Raw genomic sequence first — 20,671 nt, forward strand, 5'->3', positions numbered from 1 at the left:
GGGATATTACGGAAGAAGCCGGGCACTGGCTTAAAGAAAAAGTCACAGATAGGCAAGTTGATTATGGACCAAAAGAAATTGACGATGAAGTTAATCACAATTTCGACACCACAGCTACCTAAGTGTGGGGAGATTCAAATGTTCTAAGAAAATGTTATCTAGAGTTATTTGTTCTGTTCTCGTGTAGTTCCGAGAATGGAATTCGATTGGTCTTTTCCGCTAGCAGACACTAAAGAACTAGTTTTCTCCCTCCATTCTGAATTTTTGTTTTGTAGGTTTTATATAAAATTAATATGTTTTTTTTTTTAAGTTTTGTGTGAATTTTAAAAATAAAATTTACTTTAATTCATTAAGTTGAAAAAAATGATTTCTAAAATTCGTCGTGAGTTGAAGACTAGGTCGTTGAGCCGAAATTGCTTTACCCGAGGGCGGGGCGACAAATTTTGTTATCATTATTTTTAATTTTATTGATTTAAAGTATGCCAAAAATATTATACTTTATAAATTTTTGAAAAGTAGGGTAATATACTCAACTTCAAAAATATGTATATATATGTTTGTATTTTATATTATGTACAAAACAGGGTAGAACAACGCACTTTCAAAGACTAACATTAAGTTCAGCAATAGCTACTGATTTTGACGACAAGAAGCAAAATATCAAATGTGATGTAAAATAATATGCTTACAAACTGGGTATTTTTAATCACTTTTCTACACTAATCACCCTCATGAATTTATAATTATAGTCTGATTTCATGCAAATGAGGGCATTGCATGATCTCAAGTGTGGGGAAGGGTTATAAATTCTCTCGGGTTTGCACTTAGTTTATTTGCCAAATTTTGTGAAAATTTAAAAAATTTTCAACTAAATGAATTTAAAATCATGTTTATACATATTTATGAACGGTGAAAACTAGGTGATAATACCGAAATTATCGTTACCTCGAAAAGGACATAAATTGAGAAACACCCTAAAACGCTTGAATTCATTTAAAATAAAATAAAAGAAAATAAAAAAGGCAAAGAAAGAAACTAAGTGTGGGAAGAATGTACCAAGTTATTCAATTTAAAACATATATCACATATTTTTGTACAAGATTATTGCAGGTACTTTTGCTTTGGACGATACTAATCAGTTTTACCCGGTTTACTGTAATACATTTGAAAGAAAGATGGATCTACACGATGAATCAATTCCATCATTAAAAGGAAGTAAAGTCTTCCGAAAAAGACACGCGCTTCTTGATTTAGGTCATGAAGTTGTCGTCCAGACCAGCTGTAGGTTGACGAAAAACCTAGAAAAGTCATCACTAAAATCAGCAGGAAATCCACGGACCTCAGCATCAAACAGGGTCGCCAAGTGGTCAGACTTATCCTAACCATGAGAGGGTCTGTCTTGTAAAATGGGGAGGGCACCGTGCAAATTAGCTTGATAAGACTAATGAATCAGATCCCCAGAAAGGATAATCTCCTTAAAGATTAAAAATCAGCTTTTAAGACTGATATTACTCAATCCTTGAGATTGACCTTAAAGATTGAGAATTCAAACTCATGGAATTCAATGATATCTAAACTCGAGCTTGAACGAGAAAATATTTTGATCAAAAATACAAACCGATTTGTTTTCTGAAAACCCATTTTCAATGCGTTCATTACCATTGAACGTAAAATCCTAGGAATTCACCTGGAATTCATTAGGTCACCTGAACCAAATCGGGTGTCAACCGTAAGAACGGTGGTTGCATAGCATGGTCGGAGACAGGACCTTGTGCCAGAGCAAAAAATCATAGGATGATCTTTACTATCGCTCCTACCAAGGATAGTTCTAGCATCCAACACGTTAAAAGACCATAATCATCTGCATGTCACGGGACATTGCCTTAACAGTTTCTTGTTCATCGCTTTCCTTTACAACCGGACGGTAGTTTGCCGAAAGGTAATATACGGAACAAGTAAACTGGATGTGTGCTTTCCGATACCGGGATAGCAGTGGATTACACGAACCTAAATGTTTTTAGCCAAAATATTGATCCACAAATATATTTTGCAACACCAATGGTGGATCAAATCAGAAAACTTATCTAGGGTAAAAGCTAGATTGAATTTTCAAAAGATCAAATGTTTTCATAAAGATCCTATTTCCTAAAGGATCTAAATTTTTATAGTCATGTGGGACTGTAAACCGCCTTTCAAATGTGCACTTTGCTTTGGAAACCGAAAGTAAATCGGCTATTTGATTGCGCAGTTCGAGCATGGTGCCGTCTTAAGAAAACGGATAAGGCTAAAAAGGTACCAGGGTGACACTAAAGAAGAAAGGACACCCGTGGCAACACGATACGATCCTGACACCGCAGAGCAGACAGAAAATGATAGCAGGGTATAAAGGGTACATCACTAAGATAATGGCAGCACTTTTCCAGCTTTCTGGAATAAAAGGACAGAGACAATACGACGTGGCAACAACATATCCTCTTTTGTCCCCTTACGTGGCACTAAAGGACAAAAGCCAACAAGTATAAATAAGAGTAAGTTGAATGAATGAAGGCATCGGATGGAAATTCATTCCACTTCACCTATAAATAATACTCTCAAGTATATCTCAAAGGAGCTAACCCGCGCAACTGGCAGAGCACCCTCAAACATTTAGCGATTTTAGGTAGCGCACATCACGTAAATCCTAACATCGCCATTGGGCCATCAAATCCGGTTAACCCGAATGATGGTGGGTTACATTTAACCACCCTTTCTGAGATCCTCATCTCGTATGAGGGTTATTCACGGTACTCCGGACTGGAGAGTTAAACTCAAAAAACCCTTAAACCCTTCATTTTTGTTGATCTTGCATGAACCGAACCCCTTGAACCATTTTATGCTTGATCACCTCACGCAAACACTGCACAATCTTCTTGTTATTGAAGATGATATCAAACCTCTTTAAATCCATTAACAAATGACAATACCTAGCAACAACAGCTTCTAGAGACTCATCTTACTGTGCCGTAAATTTTTTCCATTCCTTCTTTAAAACCTTACCATTCCTCTTTCGATATTCAGCACTGCCCTCAACTCCACTCTCAATAGCATTCCAGACACCATACGATGTTGTATGTGTCTCAAATTGGTGGAAAACCTCTTTTGAGAGACCCTGGGTTAAATGGCTATAGGTCTTGCATTCAAGACTTTAAGTCTCTCTCTCAGCAGCAGTAAGTTCTAACGTTGTCTTTGGTTCACCAGCTGTTTTCTCAGGGAACTTGTATTCCTCTTTCAGACAGTTAAACATGCGAGTATGGATACCATTAAGTGAAATAAGGAATCTAAGCTTCCATTCGACATATTCATCTAAGGATTCAAGTCTAGGAACCCTATTTAAACTCCCTATCTCATTCTCGGTCTATAACATTTTATGAAGACCAGAGGAAGATGCCCCCAACTAAAGTTGATTGGGTTTGATTACTCTCATTTGTTTCTGACATTGTATCCATGAAGTTACAGTACACGGTTGATAGTGTTCCAAATGAACATATATTTAGTAGCAATATCGTTCCAATATGTAAAGTTTTTAAATGTAATTTCCTTATTTTTAGTTGTAATAGTTAAATAAATAAGTGCGAAGACGAAAGACGCAAATCGCTCGAAAATGAAGATTTAAAGACAAAAACAAAGATTTGAAAGACCAAAACGTCCAAAAAGCTCAAATGTACAAGATACAATTAAAAAGGTTCAAATTATTGATGAGGAACGTCTAAAAATGACAAGAGTACAAGTTACAAAATGCAAAGTACAAAATATAAAATTGTACGCAAGGACGTTCGAAAATCCGGAACCGGGACCAGAGTCAACTCTCAACGCTCGACGCAACGGTGTAAAAATTACGAGTCAACTATGCACAAGAATAAAATATAATATTTAAATAATTCATAATAAGAATAATATTAAATAATAAAAAGTTGTTAATTGAGCATAGTTCAGGGGTCGTAAATGAAAATTCAATTTTCATATTTCGCTATAAAAGGGATCTATGTTCGATGAATTAGGGAGAAGAATTTTTCTCCGATCTTTTTTTCTTCGATCAATTATCAATATCAATTATCAATATCTATATTCTATATCTCTATCATAATGTTAATGTAATAAGATATAACAATAATCTTAATTTTAAGTTTAAATTATGATAATAATAAGATTTATGATAGAGATCATTTGAGTGTGTAAGTCGAAATTCTGTCCGTGTAACGCTACGCTATTTTTAATCATTGTAAGTTATGTTCAACCTTTTTACATTAATGTCTCGTAGCTAAGTCGTTATTATGCTTATTTAAAATGAAGTACTCATGATGTTGGGCTAATTACTAAAATTGGGTAATTGGGCTTTGTACCATAATTAAGGTTTGGGCAAAAGACCGACACTTGTGGAAATTGGACTATTGACTATTAATAGATGGGGGGTATTGTCTAATTGAGTGACAACTCATTGGAGTCTGTCGAACCTATCTTCAAATTAATTATCCTAATAATTAATAATGATTATGGTTGTCCTATTTAGTGATGTTCATATGGAATCTGTTATAATCATTTAATTAATCAATTGGGTTGGGTAATTGATTATTCATTCTGATCAAGTGGATGAATTAATATTCATAAACTAATTAAAACAGGGGTGGATTACATACAGTGATAACTGGTGTAATTGTTGACAGAAGTGATAACTGCGTCACAGTTTAAATCCTTAATCAGTTGGAATATTTGACTTCGGGTATAAGGGTAATTTGACGAGGATACTCGCACTTTATATTTATGACCGATGGACTATTATGGACAAAAACCAGATAAACGTATCAAATAAACCAGGACAAAGGACAATTAACCCATGGTAATAAATTAAAATCAACACGTCAAACATCATGATTACGGAAGTTTAAATAAGCATAATTCTTTTATTATATTTCTCATCGTATCTTTATTTACTGTCATTTTATTACTCGCAATTTTATTTTCTGTCATTTTATTTATCGCAATTTATTTTACGCACTTTAATTTTTGTCATTTATTTTTACGCTTAAAATCGACAAACCGGTCATTAAACGGTAAAACCCCCATTTTATAATAATACTACTACTTATTTATATATATATTTTTACAAATAAACTTAATAATATAGCGTTAACTTCACCAGCTCCCTGTGGAACGAACCGGACTTACTAAAAACTACACTACTCTACGATTAGGTACACTGCCTATAGTGTTGTAGCAAGGTTTAGGTATATCCCATCCGTAAATTAATAAAACTTGTGTCATATTTTGTAGTATTTTGTATTAAAAATAATACTATTTCGTACCCTCACGCTACATCATCAACGGTTGCAACAAAATAACATGAATGCAAGGCTAACACGAATGCAGAACATGGATGTAAAGTCACACGGATGCAAGGTGTATCTGTGTGAAACTTGTACGGATGCAAGGTGTATCTGTACGGTTACAATGTTTGAGTATACGGATGTGAGTTTTCACGGTTGTATGTCACGGATTCAAACTAACACGGATGCAAAGGTGAAATCGTACGGTTATGGTATCTGGGTGGTGTATCCGTACGGTTACAGTGTGTAACTGTGGGTTTTGTTCTTGACGAATTCCGGGCAGATAACTACACCAAAAATAGGGTTTATGATAGAATTCGATCTAGCACTTCGATTTTGACCAAAAAGCTTAAGATTTTATGTTCAAAACACCAATATCAATCTTTCTAACACACTGGTTTAACAAAAACACATATTTAACGTGAAAAACTCAAGCTTTATGATTTCTTTCAAAAGCACCAAAAATCCAAAAACTTAAACACGAATTTGACACTAAATCCGATCAATTAATGATACCTAAAGCTCTGATACCACTTGTAGGAACGATTAAATAGTATTAATCGATCTAATCTTCAATATCGAGTGCGGAAAAATTCGATTTTGGGTTTAATATCAAAAGGACTCAACAAAACTATGATCTAATGATGAAAACAACTTTAATACGTAATACATCACTAAACCAGAGTGCTAGACCTGTAAACTATCGAATTCACGGCTAGGGAAGTGTTTAGGTTCGTAACCCTAACAATGAACCCGAAACATACAATTTATAAGGTCTGCACGTGTAACCGTGCGGTTGCAATTGTATCCGTGCGGTTTCACATACAGTAAGTATATTAACTTTAAATGCAAACAATCGATCATAGACGTAATAGTAAACATTAATATCCAACCATCGATTGTCCAACTACTTACATTGTCTTAACAAACACGAATACGCTATAATGAACTCGGGACTTACGCATATGCACTAACAGGGAACTTATTATCAAGCTCTATACCCTCGTCATTAGGAAATCTTACCCTACTAAGCAGGATTCGGTTATATACTAATAATCTCGTGGGACCGATACCATCAAGTTTATCAAACTGTAAAGGCTTACATCTGTTGCATCTTTATAGCAATAATCTCAGTGGGTTCGTACACGAGGAAATTGTTGGACTTTATTCTTTAATATCATTAGACCTTTCTGACAACCATTGTGGGTCCTCTTCCTTCCGATGTAGGAAAGTTGCGAAATTTGTTTCTTCTTAACATTTCGAATAACATGTTGTCAGGGGCAGTTCCATCTAGCCTTGGAGCTTGCACGAGTTTGGTTGTACTATCCATTTTGAGGAATGCCTTTGAAGGTGAAATTCTGTCCACATTTAGCTCATTGAGAGGGATAGAAGTTCTCGATCTTTTAAGAAACAACTTAACCGGGACAATCCCCGAGTTCCTAGGACATTTTTAGTTCTTCGACAGTTTGAACTTGTCTTTCAATGATTTCGAGGGAAAATTTCCGGATAAGGGAGCTTTTAGAAACGTAAGCAAAGTTTTTATTAATGGAAATGCTAAAATTTACGGTGGATTTCCAGAATTTCAGTTGTCCGTGTGTTCAATTGATCAAAAATCATTCAAGAAAAACAATGTTTCTCGTGTCTTTTTTTTATCATGATTCCAATACTTGGTGTGTTTTTTATACTAGTTGTGGCGGTAGTCTTTTATTCAATCTAAAAAAGAAGATACAAAAAGAAGGTTTCCTTGGGGACTAATTCGGACAACGAAAATTTCCAACAGCTTTCTTATAGTCTTATACGAAGCAACAAATGGATTTTCTTCGGCAAACTTGTTTGGTAACGGAAAGTTCAGTTACGTCTATAAGGCGATTTTGAACCAAAATAATGGACCAGAAGCTGTTGCTGTGAAGGTACTAAAACTTGCAGTTCATGGCGCTGAAACGAGTTTTATTATAGAATGTAAAGCTCTAAGAAGTATCTGACATCGAAATCTTGTGAAAATTATAACTTGTTGTTCAGCTATTGATTTTCAAGGGAATGATTTTAAGGCTCTTGTTTATTCTTATATGATTAATGAAAGTTTAGAAGATTGGTTGCATCAACCGAACCCAATAGTGGGCCCGGAGAACCACAACAACTCATCCGAACACCTAAATTTTCTACAAAGATTGAATTTTGTAATAGATATGGCTAGTGCTTTAGATTATATTCATAACCAGTCTGGATCGCCAATGGTTCATTGTGATATCAAACCTAGTAACGTTTTGCTCGATTCAGATTTTGTTGCTCATTTTGGTGATTTCGGGGTAGCAAGATTTATTCAACAGACTACACACGGTTCTTCTGTATGCCACACAATTCTATTGGGGTAAAAGGAACTATTGGGTATGCAGCTCCAAGTATATATTTGTGTGTGTTCAAGAACAATGGTTAATTTGAGAAATAAGTTACTTTGTTCGATCTGTTTGAATAGTTTAATCTTTTGTTCATGTGTAAAATGTGCAGAATATGGAATGGGAAGTAAGATGTCACCCTATGGCGACATTTACAGCTTCGGAATTCTCATACTAGAGCTATTTACTGGAAAACGTCATACTAACGACATGTTTAGTAACGGTTTGAACCTTCATGACTATGTGAAAATGGCTATACCACATCATCAAGTTATGGAGATAACTGATCCTGTCCTGTTTGAAACAAAGCAGAACGATAATTTGAGTGCAGCTACTTATGAAAGTGAAACATACGAGCCGATAGAAGAGTGTTTGATTTCAGTGTATCGAATTGGGATTGCTTGCTCAGTTGAATCACCTAGAAGCCGGTTACACATCAGCAAAGTCATTGACCAACTGCATTTTGTCAAGGAAACCTTTGGTGAAAGTCTAGATAACTCTATCAAAGTCATCAAAGGTATCACTTTATATTTCATATATTATACATACCATGAAGTCATACAAATTACACAAACAGTATCGTTACTGACTGTTTCAACCACTAGTTATAATCTACTTATGAAGATTTTTTGCTCGGTTTTTACTTTCGTAACATAAGCCTTAAAATGTTATACTTCTACGTTGTAGCATGAGCTGAATTCAGAAATCCCTGTTTTGCTCTGCTTAGTTTTTATGTTTAATTAAAATGAATATAGAAATCACAAACTAATGCAATTGCAGCTATAATAACTCATATCTGAAGTCCTTTGTTACTTGCAGGTTAGGAAATGGAGCTCGGGTTTCATTGACCATGTGAACGCAAGTTGTTCAAGTACCTTTGCCTTTTATTCATTGTTGCGGTCCCCCTAACTCTTTGAGGATGATCAACCCGTTCTTCTGCAGATGTGTCTGTATGCTCACAAATGTGTCGTTCTCTAGAAACCATTATTATTAACTGTAAACAGTCGTAAACAACCAATTGATGTTCATATATTTGTAAATTAAAGATGAAAAGTTGCATAAGTATATAAATGCATCATGAGTACAAGGTCATCGTATGCGCCATTGAATTTGACTGAATTTACTTTGAAACTGAGTTTCTGTGATCGAAAGAAGCTCCATGTTGGTCCTCAGATAGTAGCATTCACGACACGAGCAACAGTCTTTGTTTTGCTGAATTTTATGGAAATATATTGAGATTCGATAATGGGCCGTGTTTGATCGAAAGTGGGACCGAGAAGGTGACTTGTAAAGGAAAGAGTTCAAGAAGAGGTTTGAGGAGCAAAAACAAGCTGTACCTTATTACTTGTTGCACCATAATTGTGGTTTTCGGATCTTATGTGTTAGACTTGGAAGGAATGGGAAATCGTCAAAGTTGACTTCTTTGTTGTCGAAACGATATATAAATTTTGTTTAACGTACATAATCTGCCTTGGTACGATAATGTCACACAATTCCGGTAACAAATTGACTGTTTGTAGCTGTTTAGTCCATGAAGTATGGTAGTGTTTCTTAACGGATATCATCACCAGAGCTGATGCAATCATGCAAAATAAACCAATATAAATTTACAAAGATTTTACAATACACATATCCTTCTATAGTTTTAAATGCGATGTATTTATTAATGAATATTTTTTCACCAGAAAGCTGATACGAACTAAACCAATATATGCCTCATATTAATGAAATCAAATTTACCGAAGTTTTTTTTTACAATGTACATATTCTTCTAAAGTTTTAAAAAGTGGTGAATTATTATTATGAATAATGATGTTTTTATAACTGAAAGGTTTGTCAAATGACTTGGTACACATTTAATTCACCCAAGTGAACAAAAATCAGACTGTAGCATTATGCCAAGTTACTTCTACCTTCAAGAAAAGTATTCTTAACAAACTGCAGTTGATTAAAGGCATCATTGATGTCCATCCGATCTCTTGGCGATTCCATTGAGCAATTAATCCCAATTTGATAAATTGCAGTCAGGCACTCCTTGATGGACCTGTACAATTCACGATCATGTGTATTTTCGTCTTGTCTGGTTCTCAGTTGGATGAGATCAGTAATCTCCATAACTTGGTCAGGTAGAGCCATCTTCACAAAACCATGAAGACTCAGACCATCACTGAACATTACATGAGTAGGGTGCTTTCCTGTAAATGTCTCTAGTATGAGGATCCCGAAACTATAGATATCTCCATATGTTGATATTCGACTACCCAATCCATATTCTGCAATTAATAAACAAACCAAACTTGTAAAATTAAACACATGATTTTTGGAACCAAGGTGGCCTAGTAAAGCGTCCCGATCTTCAGTAACGTTAGTATAAAAACATTACAAAATCACATGGGTCATAGTAAAAGGTTATCCAGTAACGTTAGTATAAAAACGTTACAAAATCTTCTTTAGTAGAATAAGTAATTGTGAACAAAAAGTCAAAAAGTGTATGTTGTGTAGGATAAGTAATTGTAGAATAAGGAGTTCGAAGAAAAATTACCAGGAGCAGCATAACCAATCGTGCCTTTTACGCCGAGCGAACTTGTGTGGCGTGTTGAAGAATCAAGTACCGTATATTGAAAAAATCTTGCCAAGCCAAAATCACCAAGATGAGCAACCAAATCGACATCTAACAAAACGTTACTAGGTTTGATATCACAGTGAACCAATGCTGATCCACACTGGCAATGAATATAAACTAGCGCACTAGCCACATCGATCACGACGTTCAGCCTCTGAATGAAGTTTAGAGACCTTATTTCCTCCTCGATATCTTGATTAACAACCCGATTCTGATGTAACCAATCATTTAAACTGCCATTAGCCATATAAGCGTAGATAAGAGCCTTGAAGTCATTTCCATTATAATTAACACCTGAACAAGAAGTTATGACTTTCACAAGATTTCGATGTCTAATATTTCTCAAAGCTTCACATTCTGCTACGAACGTCTTATGGGCACCATGAACTGCAAGTTTGAGTACCTTCACAGCAACAGTTTCCGGTCCATTGTTTTGGTTCAAAATCGCCTTGTACACGAGACTGAACTTTCCATGACCAATCAAGTTTGCCGACGAAAATCCATCAGTTGCTTCATGTAAGACTCTATAAGAAATTCGTGGAAAGTTTTCATTGTCCGAATTAGTCCCTGAGGAGGCCTTGTTACTATATCTTCGTTTACAAATCAAATAAAAAACCAGAGTCACAACTAGTACGAAGATTGCGCAAAGTATTGGAATCATGATTATCATGGTACGAGAAATTTTGGTTTTCTTGGATGATTCTTGATTAATTGAACACTGGGGCAACTGAAATTCTGGAAATCCACCGCAAAGTTTAGCATTTTCGTTAATGGAAACTTTGCTTACATTTCTAAAAGCTCCTTTATCCGGTAATTTTCCCACAAAACCATTGTAAGACAAGTTCAAAGTGTCAAAGAACATAAAATCTCCTAGGAATTCGGGGATGGTCCCGGTTAAGTTGTTTCTGGAAAGATCAAGATATTCTAGCCCTCTCAACGAGCTAAACGTGGACGGAATTTCACCTTCAAAGACGTTCCCCGAAATGTATAGTACAACCAAACTCGTGCAAGCTCCAAGACTAGATGGAATAACCCCCGACAACATGTTATTCGTAATGTTAAGCCAAACCAAATTTCGCAACTTTCCTACTTCGGATGGAAGAGGACCCACAAAATGGTTGTCAGAAAGATCTAATGCTGTCCAGGAAGAAAGACCAAAAATTTCCTCAGGTATGAACCCATCAAGATTATTTCTTGAAAGATCTAACCGCTCCAAGCCTTTACAATTTGATAAACTCGATGGTATCGGTCCCACGAGATTATTAGTTTGTAAAGAGAGCAAGCTTAACTGAGTAAGATTTCCAAAAGATGACGGTATAGAGCCTGAAAGTAAGTTCTCCAAAAGAGACATTACACCGATGTTTACTAGATTCCCAATTGAATCTGGGATTGCACCAGTGAACTGATTTGAGAACATAAACAATCTAGTTAACTTAACTAGTTGTCCGATTTCGTTAGGGATACTTCCAGAAATCAAATTTCCTCCTATTGTGAGTGCCTTAAGTTGAGTAAAGTTAAAAATCGATTTAGGCAAAACTCCTCCGAGATTATTAGCACCGAAACCTAAAGATATTAAGTTAGTACAGTTAGCCAAAGAGGATACAAAGTTCAAATCATCGGGTTTCCCATTTCCAAGATGATTAACATTAACTGTAAACCTCGTCAATCTTGTTAACCGATCAAAACTTGGTACGCTTCCAGTAAACTCATTTTTGTGGAGTGCTAGATGTTCAAGATTCGAGGCATTAGTTAACGAAACTGGAATAAGGCCAGTGAACTTATTTATTGGAACGTTAAAGTATACGAGTCTATGAAATCTTTGTGCCATGTCTTGTGGCAAGCTCCCGCTGATTTGATTGTTGGGCAAATCTATTTCTTTCAAGGATGAAATATTGAAAAACGAAGGAGGTAAAACGCCCGAAAGATAATTACTTCCGAACCCGAAAAACCACAACTTAGCCAACTGGCCGAGAGTATCTGGAATACTTCCATAAAAATTATTATCTAAACCAGATATAATCTCAAGAGACGTAAAGTTTCCAATAAACTTGGGTATTTCTCCTGTTAGATTATTCGAGTGGATACTAATAACCTGTAGCTTATGCAACAATTCAAATTCATTAGGAAAAGTACCTATGAAATCGTTTTCACCAAGATGGAGTACTTTAAGATTTTGACACTGAGATATATTCGAAGAAATTTTACCTGATAAAAGATTAATTGAAATACCTAGCTATCTTAATCTCGATAACTTTCCAACTTCTTGTGGGACCTTGCCTGTAAAACTATTGTTGCGTAGCACAAGCGTTCTAAGAAACGACAGGTTACCAACTGCAGGTGATATTGTACCCGAAAATCCACCTGACGATAAATTGAGTGTGACAACTCGAGTGTGCCTTGTACCACACACAACACCTGTCCAGTTGCAGAAATGGGTCGAATCATTCCATGTAGGCATGATTTGATATGGGTCTGAATTTATATGCGCTTTGACCGATAACAACGCCAAATGATCGGTCTCATTTCCAGCATTGACAGAAGAAACCGATGGGACAAAGCAAACCAAAACGAAACTAGAAAAGATGACATTATTATTATTATTATTATTATTATTATTATTATTATTATTATTATTATTATTATTATTATTATTATTATTATTATTATTATTATTATTATTATTATTATTATTATTATTATTATTATTATTATTATTATTATTATTATTATTATTATTATTATTATTATTATTATTATTATTATTATTATTATTATTATTATTATTATTATTATTATTATTATTATTATTATTATTATTATTATTATTATTATTATTATTATTATTATTATTATTATTATTATTATTATTATTATTATTATTATTATTATTATTATTATTATTATTATTATTATTATTATTATTATTATTATTATTATTATTATTATTATTATTATTATTATTATTATTATTATTATTATTATTATTATTATTATTATTATTATTATTATTATTATTATTATTATTATTATTATTATTATTATTATTATTATTATTATTATTATTATTATTATTATTATTATTATTATTATTATTATTATTATTATTATTATTATTATTATTATTATTATTATTATTATTATTATTATTATTATTATTATTATTATTATTATTATTATTATTATTATTATTATTATTATTATTATTATTATTATTATTATTATTATTATTATTATTATTATTATTATTATTATTATTATTATTATTATTATTATTATTATTATTATTATTATTATTATTATTATTATTATTATTATTATTATTATTATTATTATTATTATTATTATTATTATTATTATTATTATTATTATTATTATTATTATTATTATTATTATTATTATTATTATTATTATTATTATTATTATTATTATTATTATTATTATTATTATTATTATTATTATTATTATTATTATTATTATTATTATTATTATTATTATTATTATTATTATTATTATTATTATTATTATTATTATTATTATTATTATTATTATTATTATTATTATAATAATAAACTTAAAAGTATTAAAACTTACAAAAAATTAGTGGGGAGCCTAGAGACAATCTGGGCTCCCACACCTCTAGCAATAGCAAAACCTATCCTAGTAAAAATATGAGCAGCAGCACCGGCACCAATATCTTGCGCCATCGAACTCTTCTGAACCCGCTTTAGCAAAGAAACAGCATCCTTTTCTAATTCCCCAAGGGAAGAAAATGAGAAAGGAATGAAACCATAACCAATCGTCTGACAGCTAGATTCGTACTTGACCCGCTTCCGACGAGCCGCATCAACCACAGCACGTCCAGGGACAAAGTCAGAAAGCCCAGACTGTGTCAAAGGAGAAGACCCTGTCAAGTCAACACAAACATCGCGACCACAATCCCAGGAATAAAGTAACACATCTGCAGGTCTGAGGGCCCTGTCGTTCCCTCCAGACAACCCAATGTCAACCTCCTTTCTCGCTGAAATCCCAGATCGATAACAAACATCAACAAGGGAATCCCGAACAACATTATGTCGATGCTTAATACCCACCATACCAGCACAAGACACCGCGTGATCCCCGAAAATATCCCCAGTAAAAACCCTTGAACAGGCAGAGCATGCCGTCGAGATAGAGAACAATGGAACACCCAACCAGTAGCACAACACACATCGGTAAGTCTTTGCGTTCATCGTCTGACCCAACCCCAAAATAGGGACTGCCCTTAGCCAAGCAGAGGTGTGATCACCCTGCTGCGATTTCCATAAGGCCGATTGTCGGGGAGATAACGAAAAAGTGGATTCTGCAGAGGCGGTAACCTTTGTGAAATAAACATCTGCCAATTTCTTCATGAGTATTGGGGCAGCGACCTCACTCGGATTACCTAAAATATCAAACCCAACTGTTTTATTATTATTATTATTATTATTATTATTATTATTATTATTATTATTATTATTATTATTATTATTATTATTATGTAGTGAACACTGTTTTTTCATTGATGCAATGCTTTAAAAGAACCTTTGTTTTGTATAACACAACGAAACAAGAACTGTTTGGGGGATGTAATGAAGAAAGTCTAAGGTGAGCAACAGCATAATCTTTTAATTTAATTAGTGGGATTTATAAGACTAAATGTCTAAATGTGGTGTGAACACTATAATCCATAAAGTTTTGTCTAAATTCTCTTGTTTAACAAAAGTTACTATTTTAAAATTCCATTGCCGCATGTTTTCATCAATAATAATAAGAAAGTTTAGGAAATAATTTATTTGTATAGGTGTTCCCAACCAAAAGACTAAATAAATTAGACTTTATAATTTAAGTGGGCTTGATTATTAATATCTTAAACCCCTATTAGTTTTCACTTTCAACAAACACACTTATCCTTGATCTCATCTATAAACTAAAAACAATTCCAGCATCACTGATAGGACAAAACAAACAAAAACGAAACTAGAAAAGACGAAACAAGGACATGTAGTACTCGAATTCAACTCATGGACTTTTATGTTCGCATGCAACACGTTTTGTAAAATTTAATATATTTTTTTTATTATACATGTTTATTCAAAGTCTTTTGTTCACCCAAAAGTCTGAGAGGGAAACCTGAGTGGGCTGCAAGTAAAGAGATTACAAGAATCATTATATCAATATCAATCTATAAAGTTAAAGTGTGATAATATTAAATTTTAAATTATAAAGTTAAAGTGTGATGATAATAATAAGTTACGAGTATAAAAACAAATTTTTAGTTGGGTACACCTATACAAATGAATTTAAGACTTTCCGCATCAACCTATTAGATTATTTTATTCTTTAATATGTTGTTGCAAGAGTGTTTATATGCATAAGTATGTATTTCTATTCATAGATAATAAAATGTTTGAATTCATGTAAGATGAGCAATTCATATATGTGCAATGGTGTATGATATGAATAATATGAACAAATGAACAATGAAGGATGATGAGGTACGTAGTATGAAGATTGCTATTGAAGAATGTAATTATATGGTTATTGCTTATCACATGAACTACAATCTTGCATGGCTTCTTTCAACTCGATTAATGCACTAGGTCCTTATGTGAATCAATAGAATGTATATCAATAAAGAGGAGGCCATGGCAATCTAAGGTCCTTATGTAAATCGTTAAAGAAGAAAAGCAAACCTAGATTATTAGAATCAGTGAAGTTGTATACATCATCTCCTAATTGTACAAGAGATCACATCAATAAAGAATCATAGTAGCTCACAGCAAAGAACTAGCCTTCAAGCTCAACAGCTACATGCGTAAGACATAAGCAAATAAAAATTTAAGCTTTTAGCTGTTAAAAATGTACATATATATAGAGGATTAGCTTAATGTAATCGATATCAATTCAAGTTTTAAATCAAAAGGCGATCGATATATTCATATATCTGTTTTTATGATAACAGAGCTAACAAATTGAAATAATGAGGGATGTGTTAGTGGTCACATAGAGCAGTGGTAGGACAAATTACAAACCTTTGATTTACACGTTAGCTCGAATTGAACAGGCCGGTAAATATGCTAACTAAGAATCTGTAGTAAACTGCAGTAGCCGCTAACCACCACCGAACTCATCCGCCGGAGCATCGTCGATGAAAACCGACAAATCGAAGTTAAAGTACTCCCACGGTGAGAAATTAAAGCATACAAAGGAGTGATTCTTCAAATAACAAGGGGTATCCGGAGTGGTGGAACGATGGCCACAAGAAAACTGGCAAAGTGGCGGCAGCCGTAGGCAATCCGGAGGTCACCATTGACAACGGCAGAGAGGAGCTAGGGTTTGGGGGAATGGCAGCTGGTGGAAATGTTGCGACAGGTATCGGTTTTTGGGAATTTTATTCTTAACCCTTCATATCTTACTCATTTTGTATTAAATTTTCGTATTTCTTCTATATTAACATTTTGTCCCTTACACTAATAAATTAGATTGTACCGAGTATGTAAAAATTGTACGTAGTAATAATTAAAAGGACGTTTTTATTTGTAGCCTAAGAGCTATACTTTAAGGATTGATTATATACGTAAATGTGCATTGCCCGTGCGTTGCACGAAGATGTTCATGGTTCATGTATCGTACTTGTAATTGAGATCGGTTGTTGTAGTATCTGGTCTTTGGTGCAGGTCGCAAGATGTGTGTATGTAAAGCAAACAACGTTTTTGCAGCATCAATACAAAGCATAAAGTAACCGATATATGATACAAATTGCTTTTAGTATTACGGGCACATTGTTACTATAACGTTTGAGTTAATAGTAGCTTTATTCCTCATTGAACTTCGGGCTTTTCCACATCCACTTTAGGGAGAGAGCAAGTATAAATAATAGATTTAGGCTTTCGAGCGTTTCTTCGTAGAACAAAAGCCTTTACTTGAACTTGAGCGATGGTCTGGGGAACGAACCACCGAATTGACATCCGAAATCTAATGTCTATCAAAGGAAATTTAAAGATAATTCCACCCAAATATACATTAACCTTGAAAAAATTTATATTGACTGTTCAGTTTAAGAAGTGTAACATAAGGTTTAAATCCATATACGAAAAGTAACAAAACTTTATATTACCAAAATATTAGTCTTCAAAACTCGATCAAATCATCGCCAATCTGAATCCAAAAGAAACAACCTGCAAAAAAGATATCAAAATTGGGTATAATAACTTTACTCTACCAAAATGTCTGTTTATTATTGGTTATAAAAGCAAAAAAGAAACAATACAATCATTATTGGTTATAAAAGCAAAAAAGAAACAGAACAATCGATAATTTAATAGCCTATTAGCCTCTTACATGAAAACACTTCTAAAAAAAAGAATATATATATATATATATATATATATATATATATATATATATATATATATATATATATATATATATATATATATATATATATATCTCACCTGCTCCTCTTGAACAGAAACAAAGTCATGGATCAAGTAGATGACTGGAATATTTAATTCTGAAGCTTCTAACGATACCTGAATTGAATCATCAACTATGACCTATAAAAGAAAAATGTCACATTTAAGTTAATCTCATCCAGTATGCTTCTCCCTGGTTCTAATTGGGTTTACATCATTGTAAAAATAAATTAGACAATTCACAATAAGTATCTTTTGGTTTACAAATCAGCATATATAAAATACTCAAATCATGCTATCACCACAAAGCAAATAAAAAGGGTTGGAAACATACACTACTGCCAATCCGGAAACAACTCCCTTCCCGATCAGAAGGTGGTCCATATTACTTTCAACCATATATTTGAACCAATAGGACTGAATCTGCAATCACAAATCAAAAAACAACCATTTTTACCTTTAGGCATGCATCAATTTAAATAGATTACAAAGGATATATATGCATTACATTCAGCTGATAAGAATGTTTAGTCAACAAAGGTAAAGCATATATCGACAAACTCAATTGGAAGTATCTCAAAAGTGATGGAAGACTAAATTAAGTTATGACGTCGATTTGATTTAATTACTCTCTAAGGTAACTTTAAAAGCAATGACAACATTCATTTTAACCTCGTGTGAATCCCACTCTTTTCTCTGAATTCTATCTTTTACCTGTAGAATCATATGTTTGTAGACACGACATAAATTTTCACCAAATTGCAATCATATTCCATATTAGCAAATTAAAAGAAACAATCATGTTACACAATCAGTTTCGGTATCATGTTAAAAACAATTATGTTAAAAGGAATTATTTTCATTTTTGTAGGCAATATCAGATGGTAAATTGATCAGGTTATAAATGACAATCTTTGAGACTTAGGGAAAAAGATGTATTTTGCATTGCCTAATAGATGATCTATATATACAACTAGAAAGTAAAAGTTAGAAGCTATTAATTCTAAATCCCTATAATCAAGCCTATACATAATGTGACAAAATATTTAATGTGAAGCCATATCAGTAATTGATCTCATATGATCTTGTGAGATTCACTTCAATAAATGCATATCAGCAGCTATCTTTCTCTGATCTTGTGAGATTCACTTTAGTAAATGCATATCAATGGCTATCTTTGCTGATTTCTTTGACACCCTCCCTCAAATTGATGCTGGTCCATTGGTAAGCATCAATTTGCCAACAAGAAACTGATGAGGTTGACGTGGCAATGATTTGGTGAAGATATCAGCAATCTGCATGGTTGAGGATACATGGGGAAGACTTATTACACGATGATCGTAGGCCTCTCTGATGAAGTGGCAATCAATTTCAATATGCTTTGTACGCTCGTGGTAAACAGGGTTGGCAGCAATCTGAATGGCACTAGTGTTGTCTGCATATAAAGGAGTTGGTTGGTTTTGCTGAAAACCAAGTTCTGACAAGAGTCCACGTAACCAAATAACCTCTAAACATGCTGCAGACATGGCGCGGTACTTTGACTCTGTAGAAGACTTCGATACGTGATTCTACTTTTTACATTTCCAAGAGATAAGCCCATCTCCAAGGAACATGCACCATCCGGTTGTAGATTTCCCAGTATCTTTACAACCACCCCAATCTGCATCACTATAAGCTTGTAACTGTAGTGATGATCCAGTAGGATAGTATAAGCTACGGTTAGGTGTACCTAGGATGTACCGTATAATGCGTTTAACCGCTGTTAAGTGGAGATGCCGAGGGGACTGCATGAATTTGCTAACGGTGTGAACTGCATAGGAGATATCTGGTCGTGTGATGGTGAGGTAGATTAAACTTCCAACTAACTTTCGGTATAAAGTAGGATTCTCAAGAAGTGTCCCCTCGTTTCTTTGGTATTTGACGTTACTTTCCATTGGAGTGTCTACCGGATGACTGTCAGTAAGACCAGCTAATTGCACAAGATCTTGAATATATTTATGTTGATTTACAAAGATCCCTTCTTGTCGATGATGTACCTCTAACCCTAAGAAATAAGTGAGCCGGCCAAGGTCTTTCATTTGAAAACTAGAATGCAACATTTTCTTGACTTCAGTTATTGCTTCCAGATCAGAACCAGTAATCACAATATCATCCACGTAAACAAGGAGAATAACTATCCCCTTAGTCATCTTTTGAAGAAACATGGAAGAGTCATATTGGCTTTGAACAAATGAAAAACTGAGAAGTGTAGATCGGAACTTCTCAAACCATACCCTGGGTGCCTGTTTCAAGCCATACTGTCATAACCCGACCTTAACCATAAGGACAAATACAATAACATATGATTTCATCGCGAGGTATTGACCTCTATATGCGACGTTTTTCAAAAACTGCATTCGTTTTTACAATACAACCCATAGCTTTTATTACAAATACAAGGTTTAAACAACATAATAATGATTATCGTTTAGCGATAATCTTAGCCTTACAAATTTTACATGTGATGATAACAACACGATTTCCAACGTATTTTACATTATAAATTCTCCGATATGCAGTTTTATTTTTGACACAAATATGCATACTCAAGATCTTGCTTAAATTCAACATGTTGCAGCGGAAGCTTTTAGTTATCACCTGAGAATAAACATGCTTAAAACGTCAACATAAAGTTGGTGAGATATAGGTTTAATGCCGGCAGCGTTATAAATATATACCACAAGATTTCATATATAAACGTTTTAATAAAAAATATTCTAAGTTGTTGAGCACTTGATAACCATACTTAACATTTAATCAACGTCGCATATTCCCTTTATTATGAAATCTTACTACACCGTACCAAGTGTAGTCACTGAA

The 20,671-nt window shown here is 33.7% G+C and overlaps 1 protein-coding gene and 1 pseudogene across 1 annotated transcript; both read right to left on the bottom strand.

Annotated features, from left to right (window-relative positions):
• Positions 1–8,594: 8,594 nt before the first annotated feature.
• Positions 8,595–12,834, bottom strand: LOC139889128 (uncharacterized; annotated as a pseudogene).
• A 6,546-nt stretch (positions 12,835–19,380) lies between these two features.
• LOC139889129 (uncharacterized mitochondrial protein AtMg00810-like) lies at positions 19,381–20,001 on the bottom strand. The gene has a single exon (XM_071872096.1). It carries the CDS (start codon positions 19,999–20,001, stop codon positions 19,381–19,383), a length of 621 nt encoding a protein of 206 aa, XP_071728197.1.
• Between the last annotated feature and the right edge of the window lie 670 nt (positions 20,002–20,671).

This window comes from Rutidosis leptorrhynchoides, chromosome 2 (genome assembly GCF_046630445.1).
Source record: "Rutidosis leptorrhynchoides isolate AG116_Rl617_1_P2 chromosome 2, CSIRO_AGI_Rlap_v1, whole genome shotgun sequence".
Lineage (NCBI taxonomy): Eukaryota > Viridiplantae > Streptophyta > Magnoliopsida > Asterales > Asteraceae > Rutidosis > Rutidosis leptorrhynchoides.